The following is a 17,447-nucleotide window of genomic DNA, read 5'->3' as shown; positions in this document are numbered from 1 at the left end:
TTTGTCTTTGCCTCCCCATGTAGCTCCTTAACAAAAAAACTAAAAAGCCCGTTAAACCGAGAACTGAGCCCAGCTCTGACATGCTGCATGTGGCCTCTCAACCCAATGCCTTGGTTACACCACTTTCCCCTGTGCAAAGGTCTCTGCCTCCGAAAGCCCCCTCGTTCTTGCCACACAGGGTAAGTAAGGGCCACGCAAGCTGTTACTCAAGCAGGTCACTGAGCCAGAACTCTTTCCTCACTTCACTGAATAGCGCTGATTTACAATCCTGTCAGCTCTCTGACATGCTGAGCATTGGCATGTCATTCAATCCAGAAACTGAGTAAAATGACATCATTTGATAATAAAGACCTTATTGTGTTTCATGCTTTTTTCCCAACTAAATAAACAAACTTTAATGATGTCAACAGAGACTGATTCATTTGCACTCTGTCCAGGATATTGTTGTTACTTTGCAATATGAGTAAGGGAAGTACTTTGCTCGAAAGGTCACTTTTGCATCTGATGGTTTTTAATCTCTTGTATAATAACTTACAGTAACCACTGCTGAAAGTGAAATGGAAAGGGGAAAACTATTCAAAAACCAGCTTTCACTGACTGCAGTTTCTCAGAAGTAGCCTGTCGTTTCTGTTTCAGTTTGTTTGTGGGTTTCTCAGCCCCTCTTCCCCTCTCAAGGGGCAGAATAAATCTACATTTGATACATATTAATGGAGGAAAATTCTACTGAAGTCATAAAACTGGGCTGAGTAACTGCAATCACAAATAAAATCATTTTAGTTTGGCTTTAAACTTGCATTCAAGCCAACAGAGTTAACTTGTTCCTGTGCTAAGTGCCAGACAGATTTCTTTGGAAACACTTGTTTTTCCTCCAGCGCTTCAGTATGTGCCCTGGCTTCGCAGGAACAGCAGTTGGCAAGAAAAGGAAACCTCCTTCCAGGCAACTGACAGGATTTATTGAACTGGGATGGGCAATGGCTGGCAGAAAGGTAATTTCAGTAATAAAAAGCGTACATTGTGTTTTGTATACCTTAGTGTTCTGTTTTGCTTAGGCAGAAGTTTACACAACGGCACCTTCCCGGAGAGACTGCTAGCGGCACACTCCACCGGGGACAGAGTTATCTCTAGGCAACAGGTGAGTTAGTTACAACTATCCCAGCCCCCACCAAACAGAATTACTTGCCTCTTGGCCTAGAAGAGGAAAATCTACCTAAACAGATTTTGCTTCTCTTCTTTTGAAGGTATGAATTTTACCTGTCCTTGGATGCCAGTTTTACATGGATACTGCTTTTCACTAACTAGTTTTTCACTGCTTCCACTACTGTTTTTAACCCAAGGTCCACAAACCCACCTGAGCCTAGTCTATCACTGACTGGCTTAAATTTGCCACATAGCAGTGTGTGGCTCTCCAGAATGTGTCAGAGATCTGAAAATAGAACATAATCCTAAATCATGACCCTGGTTTTCTGCATCAGTGGGAACTGCACTGAGCTGCACAATCTTTCAGTGTACCTCACAGAATTGCACTTCCCTGGCACATTCGAGATCCAACCGATGCAGCACACGTTCATGTTCAAAACGAGAGATTCAGAGGCCCATTATGTCTTGTTAGTCAGCAGTGCTACTTACCAGGCTGTCATCTGACAGCAGCTTAAGGCTGAGAAGGACAGAGGGCAGGGAGTCCGGCGTCCCTCTGAATGTGATACAACATTCAAGAGTCTTCCATGAGCCACTGACGGTCAAATGTTCACTACGTTTACCTGTGGAAAGCCCCTGGAGCTGCTAAGACGTAGAACTGACTTTTCCTGCTGAGCTTTGGTCATTTATGGAAAGTCTAACAGCTTCTGCAATTTATGGCCTTCCCTTTGATTCCTCCCTCTGTTTAAAGAATAAGGTGCCCAGTGGTACTGTCTACCAAGCTGGACTTGCTGAAATCCACTCCTCTGTCAGTCTCTGGTCTCCTAAGTCACTCTGCTTCCAAAAAAGCAATGTAAAGAAACAGCACATGGGTCCAGCCTATGCACTTCCTCAGTGCTACCGAAGTCTTATCCTTGCTCAGCCCACATCCACTCAGGGCAAACACAAGAGGAGCAGTCTGGAGTCTCTAAATCTTTACTTGACTCATCTTAGATACAACCATTGCTTATTTCCAAAAAAGGAAGGAAAAAAAAAGAGAGCGAGAGAAAGAAATACAAAAGTAATTATAAGTAATCATTCATCTTTTGACACACACAGACTGCAAACTGCCCCCAGAGATCCAGTGCTCTCCCCTTTCCAGGAGCAGGGCCAAATAGCTCATGCTTCCCTCTTTTGCTCCCTTTGATGTTTGGCCACATTTGTCACTTCAGAAATAAAAAAAAAAAAAAAAGATGCAGAAAATTTGAAGAAAACACCACCCCTTTTCCTCTTGAAGCTAACCAGCAGGTAATTTGCCCGTTAGCATGGAGAAAGCACTATGCCTCCTGCTTGCTTGAATGAAAAAAAAAAACTCATGAGAGAAAACAGGAGAGATGCATATATAAATACACACAGTCCTACAGAAGATCAAAGTGAATGTACTGCTGTAATCATCGTATGTGAAGCACACAGTGTTCTCCTGGTTCTGTGTCACATGGCTGTGATCCACACAGACACAAGTTTAGAGCAATACAACAAAAAAGCATAAAACAAAGAAAAGTAAACTTCTGGCACCTTCTTTTCCCCTGTTTAGCCAGGCAAGGAAGTACCTCAGACCCAGAGAGCAGAGTTGCTCCCTTCCTACTCCTTGGGGATCTCAAACATGCAAAGGCTCTTGTACTTCTGCAGCAGTTCATTTTTGGTCCGGACCTGCTCCCGGAGGTTTTGCAGCTGCTGCTGCTGCTGTTCTGGGCTCACACTGATGCCAGGCATAGAGCTGATCAGCTTCCTCATCTCCTGGAACTTGTTCTTGAGCTCATTTAGCACCTGGTGAACATCCTGGCTGTCCTTGTCCATGCTGCAGAGGGCAGAAAACAGAGACACTGCTCACTTCTATTGGAAGGGCCCCTTCTGCCCACTGGGGCAACAGTCATTTCCAGCGTGCTCAGAGCTTAAACTGGAATTCACCAAGAACCTTTTGCTCCTGGTATCTATCTACACAAACTTAATTCATCTGTCCTAATAAAATGGACACAGATAAATAAACAGACTGGGTATATATTGGGGTAAACTGGTTCCCTGCTCATTTCCAGCACATGCTCCAGTTACCTTAGCACCTATCCCACAGCTTAGAGGTTGTTCTGCAGCTTTAAAACATTACATGCAGCAGGCCAAGTTCTCACTGTGTTTAAATCCTCATATCTCTCTCTGAGCTAAGTAAGCTTACAAGTGTTGCATGTAGGCGCCTGGGAAAAAAGAATCTAGTCTTGCCTGTGACCTGTTGCTCTTGTAATACAAAAAAATCAATGCAGTCAAACAGCTTGACGGCAAAAAATAAAAATTGCTCCCCAAAGTCCCCAAAGTATCCAATGCCAGAGTAAACGGCACTTTGGAGCTTTAAAATCACTCTCTGGGGACATATACCTAATAAGAGAGAAGTGACAGCTTATTTTTAAAGGCAGCACAATTGTTTCCCCAGCCAGCTCTGTGGTTTTCAAAGATCAGCGTTGTCTGAGGCAGCCTCTGCCCTCAAACCTTCATTAGTTATCTGCCTCAGCTTTATTAGCACCAGCAAGAAGTTTTACTGATTCCAGGCAAAAACGAACCCTTGCTTCCAAGGTGCCTGTTAATAAAGAAAGCAAGATTCTAACAGCCTTTCAAAACTGGGAGCCTGTTCAACAGCCAGACGTAAAAATAAACCCTGCTTAGCATGATCAGGGCAGAGAGGTGCTCGATTATAACTCTGGGAAATCATGACATAGCTGAGAGCAAAACTTTTAACCAGATGGTCCCCATTCATTTCAAAACCCTGTTGGAACAAAATATTCATTACTCCCTTCTAAATAGATCTGCAGCTGGTACTATAATATATCCCCGTTATGCAGGCGTTTACGGTCAGGTCAGCAGTGGAAAAATACAGCCATCCACAGCCCCAGTGCATGTCTGGTACAAGATGGGTTTTGACACTACCTTTAATTCAACACAGCTTCAGGCTTTAAAAGGGGCAGGCCTCCAGGTCTGCTCAAGTCTTGATCCCTTCCTATATCTAGAGAACTCATGGCTGCTGGTCTGTCAAGCTGGTTCATCTAAAGGAAAAATTATTTCTGTTTTGGGTTTTTTTTTTTCCCCTATTAGGTGCCTTTCCTGCTGGATCAAGCCACTGAACTGACTTCCTCTTTGAGGGAATGGACAGGCAGGGTTGAGAAGAGGTATGGGAAGAGAAACAGCTGCATCCTGTGATTACATGGGATTAAACACAATGTCCAGCCACAGCCTGTGCTGATGGACTGCAGATGGGACCTTCCTTAAGGAATAGCATCCCTCAAACTCCTTCCAGGTTTGCCCTAGCCCTCCTTTACTGCTGTTACTCTGTTGTGTCCCACGGGGAGCTCCTGTTTTACATCAGCACAACCCACAGCTCATAACCACATGTTGGAACCTCAGAGGTGATGCTGTTTGATTGTACAACTGCAAGAGTATTAGCGAATCCTGTCCGCAAAACCTTTATAGGGACCCAAACAACAGGGAAGAGTATCCTTGAATGTAAGCAAATTTATGTGATTCATCCCCACTCCCAAACAGAGAGTCACCTTGGAGATGTGAGGTATCTTCTCGGCTGAGTCAGCGTCACAACAGCAGGGCTGGGCCTTGCGACTAGCAGCAGTGTTAAAGGATATGTTTGCCATCTGTCAGGGACATGAGGCAGCACATCCCACTGCTCGGCTTTCTGGTCCTAGCTATCTGCAGCGCTGTTCAGCGTATCTACGTCTGCTAAAGCTGCGCAGGAAATGACGTGGGAACACACGGGAGGTAGCTGGGCAGCGGGAGTAGGTGGCACAGTGGGACAGGTCACAGGATATCCAGGGGACTCTCATCTGCAGGTCATCATGACCCGCTCAGTGACATGTACGTGTTTGGGAGGTCTCAGCCCATGTGTCAGCACAGACATCTCTGCTGATGTTCTCTAATTACAGCTAACTGTGCTTTTGCACACAAATGCACTTGGAAATGGGCTTAGCCTCACCTTAGGCTCATTTATGTGGTCCAGACAGATCAGGTAGGGTCGAGCTGAGTCGAGCTGCCTCCCCTGCAGATAATTCCAGCCCAATTGGAAAACTGCGAAATCTGAGGGTTTGACATTCTCATGCCTCTTCTGTGTGCCTAGACTGGGGTGTCACTGGGGTATCCAGCCTTTTCTTGTCATGGTTTTCAAGTTGCAAAATGTTTAAGAGTCACTCTCTCTCATCTTTCAGACATGCTTGATACCAAGTGAAATATTAGCAGGAAACTCATCCCTCCTGAGCACCCAGGTGAGAGCAAGGAGGTGGCCATGGTCAGGCATCTGTGGCAGAGAGACATTTTACCACCATGAACTCAGATACACATCTCTGAAGGGGTTATTGCCCTGGGACAACGTCCTTGGAACATCACACCTCTCAGGACCCACGTACCTTTTACCCCCTACAATACCAACCTTGAACTGGGAAGAGAACAATTCAACCTCCCTCACTGTAAAAACCTCCCTCCTCTTTACAGCACCCCAGAAATAGACTGCATTCCTGTGCTAAGGCTATTATCAGTCAAAAGGTACAGTAGTTTGGAGGAATAATACAGCACAAGTTCAGTGATCTCTGCTCTACAGCATATAACAGTGGGGCAGTGTACCTGAGCCATCAGAACAACCTGCACTGCCTGGATGATCCGTACACCCATTTACTGGTGTGACTCACTGCAGAGCCGCATGTGGGGCTGTGCCAGCTCCGTGTAACACCTTCCCAAGAAACCTCAGCTGGGAGAAGGACACCTACAGCAAAGGAAATGCTGGGGGCTGAGAGAGCATCACTGGGGAGACACAGGGTCTCCTTGCTCTGTTCCCTGTTCAGCACACCCAGAAAGAGGCTGGAATCAGGAAGTCAGAGAAGTGTAGGAGCAGGGATAAGGATAAGAGGAGGAACAGAGACCAGGCCAGGTTCAGGGCTGGCTCTCATGATGAGGTGCTTGTGGGGGAACCAGGACTGGTACACCACGCGATAAGGCACTTGGCGACAGAGCCTGGGACCAGTGCACCTCACGATGAGGGGCCCAGTGGCAGGACCCAGTGCACCAGCAACAAAGAGCCTGGGGAAAGGCCAGGGCCCAGTGCACCCATGATGAAGCACCGGGTGACAAGGTGCCTGGTGACAGGGCCCAGGCCTGGTGTCCCTATGATGAAGGGTCTGGTGACAGGTCTAGGCCAGAGCCCCCATGATGCAGGGCCCAGTAACAGGCCTGGTGCCTGCATGATGAGAAGCCTGGTGACAGGCCTGGCGCCCCTATGATGAGGGGCCCGGTGACAAGCCCAGTGACTTCATGATGAGGGGCCCGGTGACAAGCCCGGCCCGGCGCCCCCACGCTGCGGGGCCCGCGGACAGGCCGGGGCCGCGCGGGCCGGCGCGCCCGCCGTTACCATTTGATGATGTCGTGGACGAGCGGGAGGAAGGAGAACTCCTCCTGCCCGGGCGGCGGCGGCGGCGGCGGCGGCGGCGGCAGCAGCGCCGGCGGTTTCTGCTCGGCGGGCGGCTCGGGCGGCGGCAGCGGCTCCTCGACGGCGCGGCCAGCGGCGCCCCCCGAGGCCATGGCGGCGCCGGCGCCGCGCGATGACGTCACGGAGCGGGGCGCGCGGAACCCCGCCGCCCCCGCCGCGCATGCGCGGGACGGCGCCGAGGCTTGAACCCCGGGCCGGGGCCGGGCCTCGACCTGCGGCCGGGGCCTGGGGCCGAGGCCTGAACTTGAGGCTAGAGCCTGGGGCCTGAACTTGGGGCCGGGGCCTGGGGTCAAGGCCTGAACTTGAGGCTGGGACGTGGGGCCGAGGCCCGGACTTGGGGCCAGGGCCTGGCGCCTGGGGCCGAGGCCTGAACTTGAGGCCGGGACCTGGGACCCGGGGCTGGGACCTGGGGCCGAGGCCTCAAGCCCAGCTCTAGTCCTGGCTGCAGGGCGCCCTGGACAGCGAAGGCTGGAGCTGAGCTGTTCTCTGCCCGCTGGTGGGCGCGTTGCCCAGCACAGGACCGAGCTCTGCACAGGCTGGAGGAAGGACGCGGGATGGGGTCCTGTGACCCAGGGGCGCAGAGCAGGAGGGGTTCCTGGAACAGCACTGTGCTGCTTCCAGTGGCAGCTCCTAGCCCCTTAGAGCAGTCTGATTTCCTAAATCCCTGCATGCATCCCCCTCTTCTATGTTGATTCTTACAACAAAAAATGCATCATTCTTCCTGGAATCGCTAACTGCTGTGCTCTTCAGGACAGCAGGCTTTGGCTGTGTCTAGATAGCTTTTTGCGCTGATCTTAGCTGTTTGCATTGTTTTTCATTAGCTGGTATCCCTGCCTTGACCTTTATTTAACTGGGCACCTGCTGAGGTGGTTGAGTGGCTGGGAGCGGTCTTGGAATGCCTTAATGATACTTAGATGCTACTGGACTTTGTGACCTGCAGAGGAGGCACAGGTTACATCATTTGGAGGGAAAGAAAGCTTGAATGTTTGAGAGCCTGGTGCCTACACCCCTGCAAACCCTCGCTTCTTAAAGACTGAGTTAAAGTTTAGTCTGTGGGGCAGTGGCCATGTCTCAATGAGCAAACTCGCTTAGGCTTTCTTTTTGGTTTGATTTAAATGGGCTTAAATTAAGGAATCTGAGCTGCAGGCAGAAGCTTTGTGTCAGGGTCGTGAGAGGGAGAAGAAACTGGTCTCGTGTGACTGACATGGGTGAAAGAGGTGGTTTGAGATGGCGCGTGGGTTTTGAACCCAGGAGATCTGGGATGATGCATCAGAGGGACGTGGAGTTTGCCTCAGCAAGCTGCTGCAACTGCTTTTATACCGCTATATCAACATGAAGAATTACAGCTCTAATAACAGCAGCCGCAATCATGAGTTTTCCTTCCTGGATTGGCTTAGGGGAAATGCATAATTTTGTTTTTCATTTGAAACAGGCCTTCGTGCTCATCAATTATGGGCTGAGGATGACTAGGAAAGCAGTTTTCTTTTTTAAACCAATTTATTTCTAAAAGCAAACAAGCTATTTATGTACCAAATCAAAGTGCTGGTAATCATTTATACACGTAGAGTATTGACTGTTTGCTCTAAATATAGCAGATGCAATTGCTCACTTTGTTCCCACTGTCAGGAATAGCTCCCGGTTTGGGCATGGATGCTGGAATGAGCAAAGGACTAGCAGGAAGCTGAGGGCCCAGGCCCTGTGGAGCAGATCCCTGCGGGAAGGGTGCTGGGTTTTACGGTCTTTGGCTCTGACAGAGCAAGAGCTAAGCAGGAGGTACAGGATGCTGCGTTCTTTGTGTTGTGCTGGGCACAGAGGTTCATTTCTGCCAATTGGTTTATGAGCTATTAAAGTGAGATTTGATGGAGGCTCCGTGGGGAGTCTCCTTCCTCCGTGCTGTGCTGGTTTTAACTCTTTCCCCTGACTCATGGAGGAGTGTGGCTAATTGCGATGCTGCTGGCCCTCTGCATTTGGTGGTGAGTCAGGCGGTCATTAGAGCAGCTGACGAGATGGAGGCACGTTCAGCTGGAACTAAAGCGCTGTCAATTAGCATTTCCTTGTGGCGTTCAGTTCCAGTATTTGTTTGTGTGTTCTCACAGTGGCGGCAGCACTCAGCTTTATCTCGTTGGCTTTAGCCCCTGTCCCCACCTCTTGCCTTCTCTTTCTCGTGGGAACCTGGCCCCATACAGCTCCTCCACCTTCCTTGCGTGACTGATCTCCATCCTTGGGCTCTTGTCGTGTTGTGGCAAGCAAGGGGGAGAGTGAAGTGGTTTTGCAGTCGGAAGGTGGTTGCACTGGCTCCTCCATCCTTGAAAATATTGGTGAATTGGCTGAATGAGACTATGTTGGCATCATTTGAGCATCAACCTGTGCAAGGCCTCTTGTCCATGCTGTGACCAATGGGTGCACGTCTCTGGTGAGGACGGTGAGGAGCAGTCAGGCCCAGCTGATGGGTCTGGGAGATAAGGAGGACACAGATTTTTAGGCATGGAGACAAGTTTTGACCTTGGACATGGAGGCATCCTGGTATGCCCTGATCCTCTCCTTGTGGAGCTCCAAAATGGTGAGACCCTTCTCCCCATGGGGTGACTATTTGGTAATCCAGGTTACATCCTTGTAATGCAGTTCCCAATAGATGAACGTCACCAGAAACATGGGCTTTACCGTCCACACCACTGAAATCCCAGCGGGCCCTCCATCGCGATCTGACCATCCCGCTGTCCTGCCCTCGAGGAGCTGGCATTGGTCTGTGGTGGGAGCTGGACTCCCTCATTTTCAGTGTGGGGTTTTTCACTTGCTTTTAGATCCTCAGCAGAAAGGTTTGAACAAGCGACCTATGAAAACTTGTTCTAGCTAGGCGGCTAGAGCAGAGAGAAAGATACTTAGTGTTGCATGAGAAGGATCATTTCCCCCTAGGTCTGGTAATAAAGGTGAAATGCAAGTGTTTGTCCTATTTTTCCTCTGTATGAGTTTGATTGTGCCTCTTTGTATAACTCACTTGCCAGGCATTGGTTCGTAAAATGTGAAAATGTCTACAAACCATCTGATTTTCCACATCTTAAACCATCGCATGTGCTCGTTTCTTGCCCAAATATTTGATTAGCCTATTTTCCCGAAAACCAGCTGGTCAAATAAACCTTATCTGGAGCCTCTTTTGTTGTTGCAGTTTCCTTTGCAATATCAATATTATTCTTCTTTCTGTCATTTCTATACAAATTGCACCCCTTCCCTTTTTCCAGAGGTGACTTCTGTTGGAGTTACCATCAGCTGCTTAATTCAATGTCGGGTGACTCTGTGCACCTCACCAAGGTTTTGTTACAAGGACTTGACATATGTTGATGGCCTGTGATGGCCTGGCACTTCGCCGGGCTCCACTTCTCACTGCCGGGCCGTCTGGAGTTCGCTGTGCCGTTATCATCAGCTCTGTTAGCCATGTAGTAAAAGCCAATATCACCAGGTTGAACTTTATCTCTTCCTCCTGCCCCAGCACTGCATTGTCTGCCTCAGTTTTCTGTTTAAGGCTTTGTTAAGCTGCTGCGCTGGGATGAGTCTCGGCGATTCAGAAACTGCCAGCGCGGAGGGCTGCGTTGCGAAGTCGGGAAGGTGCCGTCAGGGTTGTGGCCACTGGCACAGGGCGACAGGAACAAAAAGTTACAGCTCGTGCCAGCCTCTGGGAAACCTGCCCAGGGCTGTGGTCAGCAGCGCGGAACGGCTGGCCGCTTTCTCTAGGTCGTGGCGGTGATCCTGCAACCGCCTGGATGCCTGGTCCAGATCATCCCCCTAATTTTGACCAGACGGGAATGCAGCCGCGGGCTCTGCCCCACCAGACCCTTCCCGCCGCGGCCCCCGAGGCTCGCAAACGCAGCCCGGGGCGCGGAGGCAGGAGCAGGGCCGCCGGGCTGCGCTCGTCCCCAGGCAGGGGGCCGAGCTGGGAGACGCCACCTTTCCCCGCCGCCCTGGCTGCTCCTGCCCTCCGTGGCGCTCCCGCTGCGAGGGAGCTGCTTGGGATCGGGCAGGGAGACGGGGCCCTTCCCAAGCTCTCCAAAGAGGCTGCGTCTTCCAGCCAGCCGGGCACAGGGGGGCCCGCTTCGTGTTGCCCGTGCTTTGGGCTAGTGCAGGCGGCTTGCGGGCTACTGCTTAGCTCGGGGGTGTCAGGTGGTAAAATCTGCATTCATCGAAGCAATTTTTTAGCTGGAGAGAGCCAGGCACTGGAGAAGAGCCTGGAAAAGAGGCGACCTAAGAGGTTTGGCCAAGCTCCTCGCGGCTCCGGGCTGGCTGCCGGAGCAGCGGGCTGTCGGCCTGGCGGTGAAGGCCGGCACCGCGGGGCGGCAGGAGGCCGGGGACCGAGCGGGGACGAGTCAAGGCCGCGGGGAGTGTCCGGCCATCCCGTGACGGTCGCCGATGCCATCGCGGGGCCCCGGGGCCGGCCGGGCGGCAGGCGCAGCCCCGAGGCGGTGTCCAACCAGCAGCGCCTGGGCTTCTTGCACAAGGTCGGCTGCGCAGAAACGCGGTGCTGGGAAAGCGCATGACGGTGGCAGCCGGAGCCCCCGGGGCCGGCCGGCTCCGAGGCCCGTGGCCAGCCACCGTACTGCCCTGCCTCAGTTTACCCCAGAATTTGGCCGGGTCAGGATCCCCGCCTGGCTCCTGGGGAAGTGAGATGACTTGTTTGGGAAGCAAAAGGAGACGCGTCCACCTGACAGCCTGGCTTGCGCCCGCTGCAGGCTTGACTCAGCAATGCCACTGCCGTTGTTTGCAAATATTTGTCTCTAGCTGCAAAACACGTGAAGCAGAGGTATTTGCAGCTCTCGTCTTGCAACGGGGACCGTGAAGCGACGCCGTAAGAGCCTGCCGCGGAGCTCGGCGCCCGGCCGGCGCGGGGATGGCTCGGCCGACGCCGCGGCGGCGCTCGCCGGGCGCTGGGATGGCCACGGAGCAGGCGGTGCGGAGCTGCGCACCCCGAGCGCGTGCGGCCCCGGGCACGTGGGTCCCGGAGCCGGGCTGCCCGGCGTGCGGGTTTCGGCGCTTGCTGCCCTCGGCGTACGGACCTGCTGAGATGACACCTCCGGAGCTAAGCGGCAGGGCCCGGCGGATGGGGCGGCATTACGGACTTCATTGAAAACCGTTCTCCCTTTCTTGATGCGGTTCCTGTTCTGCTAAAGTGGGTCAGGCTTTGTTGATGTGTTTTGCCAGGTTCCCTGCGAGCGCGGCAGGGAGAGCCATTACCTGAGCGTGTCTGAGCAAATCCAAATGTTGCTCTTTGGTTGCCTAACGCGGGGGCAGAGGAAATGGCCTTTGTTTGGACTTTGTTTTGGCACAGCCGTAAAGGCATCAAATAAGATTTTAGCCCATCCTTTGCTTCCACTGCAAATATGATTTTGTTATAATCAGCCTAATTACTGAAAAAAGACAAATTTTACATGGGTTTTGCAAAATGAGTTGGGCATCCTTGAAGAATATAGTTTCATATGCCAGAGCAGTGAGTTTCAGGCCAGCACTGACACGGTTGGAGACATGTTTCACTTGCAAATCAAGGCACCAGGAGGATCAGCGACGGAGAAGCTTTGCTGGACTCTGCTTGCAGTGTTTAATATTTAGCTGCTAATAAGTAAAGCTCATTGCAGAGGCTTTGCTGCCTGAGTGGCTCAACCTTCCTAGGAAGTTCCCTGGCCCTTAGAGCACAACGCCAGGACGCAGGTGGGCGCTCGCCTAGGATAAACTTCGATAGCAAACGGCCCGTTTTCCCGCAGCAGGCTCTCGGGCTCCCCGAGGCCGCTGTCTCTGCAGCTCCCACTCCGAGCCGGAGCATCAGAGCAGGATTTGGATTGTCTAAACCCAGCACTGCTCAGCCGGTTTCACCATTAATCCAAATGCAAACAAATGTCATGAGAGGCTGACGCTGGGCTTTCACATAAACCCATCCCTGTCCTTGCCAAGTCTCCCACGAAAAAAAGGACCCTCCTGGCACCGCAGGAGGCTTTTCTGATTGAAACCTCTGCTTTCCTTGCATGGTAACTGCAGCTCCCAGCCAGCCTGGTGGCAATTTCTCCTCCCCACATGGAGGAATTACAGAAGCGAGCTGGCCTGCTCCAGCCTCTCTCGGGAAGTGCAAAGATAATTGCCGTAACTCTAATTGCTCCTGCTGGATAATTTTGCATCGTCATCCTCAGCTGCCAAGAGCATCATCTGCGTTGCTATTTTGGGGCAGAAGGCAGCTTCTCTGGGCCAGGAAAAGCTGAATCAAGCTGGCTCCAGCCACCCGAAGCAGAGCCACAGCACCGAGCGCCCACCGGCATGGAGCTGGTGTGCTGGTGCGGGGCTGGGTACCGGGAGAGGGGTGCTGGCAGCGCCCTGCAGTCCCTGCCGCGTGCTGTGCAAGGAAGGAGAAGGGAGGCTGCAATTTCCCCATGCTGACAGCGGCACCAGCGTGCCTGCAGCCAGGGCTGCTTCGTGCTGAGCACGCTCTCCCGGCGTTGCCACGTTTCTGGCCCCGGCATCACAGCCGCATCCTTGCTGCCAGCCCAGCTCCCTCCGCAGTGGCTGTTGGGCTGGGGGCTGCTTCCAAGAGGCAGCCTGGGGGGGAAGGGTTGCAAACGCGGGATTTCCAGCGGGCTGATGAAACGCAGGCAAACCGCACAGGAGCCACGTCTGCAAAGTGGGCGCAGCGCTGGCCCTGCGGGTACGTGCGTGCACGTAGGCTCACAAGCACCTGCACGCACACGCATGCAAACACACCTGTGTGAGTGCAGATGTGTGCACGCAGAGCTAACCTCGTCCCAAGGAACCCACGTGCGCGTTCCCCACCAGCCTTCTCCTGGTGGAGACCTCCGCCTGAACCTGTTCTGCACAGCCGGTGGCTGTGCCGAAACCTGGGGGATGAGTATCTCTGAGATACTTCTTTTCCTCTCTCTATCAAATTTAGAAATTATTTAAACTGGGATTTTTGCAGGGAGGGGAGCATGCAGGTGAGCAGACGGAAAGCCTCCTTCCTTTTGGAAACCGAGCCGGGAAGAAATTGCTTTTATAGCACGGCATCGCAGCTGTTTGGTGCAACGAGCCGCGCGCGTCCTCAGACGGGGCGCTGCTGCTGCAAGCGGTGCGGTTTGCGCCGACGCCGTGGCGCGGGGCAGGCGCAGCACGAGTTTCCGCTTTTCTGAGCGCTGCCGCCGCTACCCGGGCGGCGGGGGACGGCGTCCCCGCGGGCGAAGGCGAATGCTGGGGGCCGAGCCGGAGAACTTCCCGGAGCGGGGAGGGCGGCGTCCATCCCTGCGGCGCCCCACTCGAAAGGGGAAGGTGCTAATTTAGCGCTATTAACTTGTTCTGTCACCGGCCGTAATTAATGCCTTTGGGAATTTAAAAGCTCTGCCTTTCATATCAGCTCTCGCTTCCCCTCTGAGCTTTTGGGGCCGGGGTACAGTTTGTACCGGAGCAGCCTCTGCCGCTGCCAAGAGGCGGCTTTCGGAGGGCGGCGAGCGAAGGCACGGTCCCCAGGAGCTGCCGGGCGCTGCTGCTTGCTTTGTGTGTGTTGCCTCCTAATTGCAGTTCTTGATGTTCTTGCAAAACAAAAGTCGTAATTAGCCAGCGGCTGGGAAACACGCGGAGCCGGCGCTGCTGCTTCCGCCGCGGACGCGCGGGACCGCGGATGCGCCGGGAGCGCCCGTCGGGAGACGGTGTGCTCGTGGCTCCGCCGGGCTGGGCGCCGCCCGCGTTGCCCGCGTTGCCGTCTCTCAGCTCCGCGCTGGCCCCCGCCGCCACCGCTCCCGCGCGCACACGTGCAAACACGTGCACGCACACGCTTTCCTTCTGCAAGATCCGTATTTGCAGTCGCTGTATATACAGTGCAATCTGCCCCCCGGGGAGCCAAGCTGTACTTGGCGAGCGAGGACGGAACATCCTTGGGATTCGAAAGGTCAAAACGAGTGTCGGTGCGCTGGCGGCAGGAGGCGGCCGGAACGCAAAAGCTGCCCTGGGGCCGCGGGGCGCTCGGCGGGACAGCTCAGCTCGTCACACCGCATACTGCGATCCCCGCGCGGCGGGCCGGGAGAGACGCTGCGGCCGGAAAAGCAGGAGGTTTGCAGCAGAGTCCGGCCGGGGAGCCGTCCCGAGGCGTAAAACGGGCGTGCGAGGGGCACGGGCGCCCGCCGAGCCCGTCTCCGCCGGCCCCCCCCTCCAGCGCCTGTACCCGCCGGGGCCCAGTTCGAACCAGCTCCAGGTTGGAGCATCTCCCCAGGGCCACGGCACCCCGCGTTTCCGTGCGACCCTTCCCGCCAGCTCCGGCTGGCGCCGCGGCTCGCCCGGGCTCGGGGAGACCCGCGGGAAGAAACCCCCCGTCCAGGCGCAGAGAGGGGAAAAGGCTCCGAGGCGCTGGGGCTGCGCAGCCCCCCGGCTCTGGGAAACACCCCCGGCGAGGCGCAGTGTTGTACTCAGGGGAATTGTATCCGATCGCTGCTGCTGCTAACGGCCTCGTACAACTGCCACCTGCAGTCTCGGTCACCCGCCTGGCACCCCCTCCAACATTTTCTGAGCTCAGTGCTCATTTTCAGCCACGTTGTGTTGTACGCAGAGGTAGAAGTCCAAAGGACATTTCCATACGCTTCAGAAGGCCTGCCGAAGGCGAGGAGACGCGTTCCCGCTGGGAGAACGGCCGGGGCGCGAGCGCAGCCCTCTACTAGACACCGGAGAACTCACAGAGCGGCCCGACGGCGCAGCAAACCTTCGCGGGAAACCTGGCCCCCTCGGGTCTTCTGCTCGCGGCATTACGTGGTTTGTTTTGTTCTGGCTTTGAGATGCTGCTTGAGACCTCCCCCCGAAAAAAATTGCTTTATAAGTATTGAATTAAAAGGATGATGCAAAACGTACAGGGCGCTGCAGAGAGGGCGAGCGGCCCGCGGCGGGCCGAGCCTCCTCGGGGAACACGGGGTTCCTGCCGTTAGCCGGCTCACGTGGCTCGATATATAACTGCCAGTTACACGCTAGATTTAATCTTGGGTCAAAAGTCAGGGATAATTCAAACCACGCAGGAAACGTTGCGTGCACGCGTGCTGTTGCTCACGCTCCCCTCCGCTGGAGCCGGGCGTTCCCCCGGGAAGCGGGGGTCTGCCGGCGCGGGGCAGGACGCGGCGTTCCCAGCGCGAAACCGCCGGGAGCTGCCGGGAACGAGCCCAAGAAAGGAGGAAATCCAGACACGGAGAGCGGGGAGCCCAAACGGCTGTGTTTCGGGTATCCGGCGCTTTCAGCATCCCCGCGACGCGCTTCGCGGGCAATCTGCCGGCAAGAAAAAGAGCGAAAGGAGAGCGGGCGGGATGGGCGAGGAGATGCCTTCCCGTCCGAGCGGCAGCAGAAAAACACGTTTGTCCGCTCTCAAGCCCTTACCCAAACCCTGCGCTTTAGTTTCCCACCGCATACGGGCTCATCAAGCCTAGAAATAGGAAAGCCAGCTCAGCTAGCTTTCTCATGCTGATTTATTAGGATTAGGGCTCTTTTTTTCCCCCAGGGTCTAGATTTAGAAGTCCACAACAATGGCATTTTTTCCTCCTCTCTGGGCAGACGGATCCTCTGCCAAATGCAGAGCGTGGAGGACAGGCTCAAATAGTGCTTAAAATTGATCTTTTTTACTTCTCCAGACAAAGAGCTCCCAGAGCATTCAGTCCCTGACGAGAACGGCTCCTGGTGTCTTGTTTAGATCCCTGGCTGGGATGAGATGGGTTTGCAGCTGGACTGCGTTAATGCAGGTGCTTAAATGCTTTGCATGGCAGGGAGAGGGGCCTCCTCCCTGCTCCCTGGGGATTGCCCTGGTGAGACCGTGGGACGTGCCTGCGAGTCTTCCCCTCTGCGTGGGCTCGTGTGCCAGCGGTGGTGGTTGCCCAAGAAGCCACCATGGCGGTAGGTGCCAAGCTTTGGGGTTGGGCTGCAGCCTGGGGAGCCTTTTGGTTCCTTTTTTCCCTCCCTCTTCCCTTCTGTAGCCAAGAAGGGCCACCTGAAATTTTTGGAGCTTGCTGACAATGTCTCAGAGCCTTTCCAAGCGACCAGCCCAGCTGTGCTTTGGGCCTGGGATGGTACAAATGAGATGATCTGGGTGCTGCAGGCTTCGGCAAGGTCCTCTAAGCTCACGCTTGAGACCGCCCTGCATGGCTCAGGCTACTGCAAGGCCAGCTCCCTGCTCGGTTTTGCAACGCATGTGGCTTCCTCCGGCAGCTTCCCCCATCCTGTCTCTGCACCCAGTTGCCTTGTTAAGGGTCTGGTTTTAATTTCTCGCAGCCAGGAGTTGGGCCCGAGCAATTACGTAACAACGAGCCATTCATCCCAAGGGAGCGTGCATCTAGGTTAATTGGCACGACAGTTGAATCCAATCCTTTCTGGCTTTGCCCAGTTTTCCTTATTTTTCCCCCTCTTCTTCTGCACAGTGTCTGCGGAGCTCTCAGCCTTGTTAATTAACAAGGTAACTTCACCCCGAGGGCTGTTTTGTTCTCCCCTTCCCTCTCCAAAAGCGAGAATAGAAGAAGCAGCGAGAATTAGCCAGCTGGAGATGAAGCAACAGCCTCCAAGCAGGACCGGTCTGGTTCAGCCTGCCGGGAGCAGACCGTGGCGAGCTGCTCCTGCTCCCCTGGGTTTGGGAGAAACAAAGCTGCGTGTCTGGAGCAGGTGCTGCACCGTGGCACCAGAAATGCTCCCCCGGCACGGTCAGGACAGATGCTCTGCTAAGCTGGGCAGTGCAAAAATAGCTGAGTCCCCGGGGCGACTGGGTCGTTGTGGGGTCTGCAAAGCCACAGTGCTGGGGGGGAAGACTTGCAAAAGTGCCTGTGGCTTCCTTGGAGCA

The 17,447-nt window shown here is 54.2% G+C and overlaps 1 protein-coding gene across 1 annotated transcript; it reads right to left on the bottom strand.

Moving 5' to 3' along the window:
* Nucleotides 1-2,093: 2,093 nt before the first annotated feature.
* MED9 (mediator complex subunit 9) lies at nucleotides 2,094-6,737 on the bottom strand. The gene is made up of 2 exons (XM_062588239.1): nucleotides 6,560-6,737; nucleotides 2,094-2,971 (listed from the first exon to the last, which is right to left on the bottom strand). Exons 1-2 carry the CDS (start codon nucleotides 6,727-6,729, stop codon nucleotides 2,755-2,757), a joined length of 387 nt encoding a protein of 128 aa, XP_062444223.1. The 5' UTR covers nucleotides 6,730-6,737; the 3' UTR covers nucleotides 2,094-2,754.
* Between the last annotated feature and the right edge of the window lie 10,710 nt (nucleotides 6,738-17,447).

Source organism: Rhea pennata, chromosome 15 (genome assembly GCF_028389875.1).
Source record: "Rhea pennata isolate bPtePen1 chromosome 15, bPtePen1.pri, whole genome shotgun sequence".
NCBI classification, from domain to species: Eukaryota; Metazoa; Chordata; class Aves; order Rheiformes; family Rheidae; genus Rhea; species Rhea pennata.
Note: the sequence above shows the minus strand (reverse complement) of the source record. Positions and strands in the feature narration are given on the sequence as shown.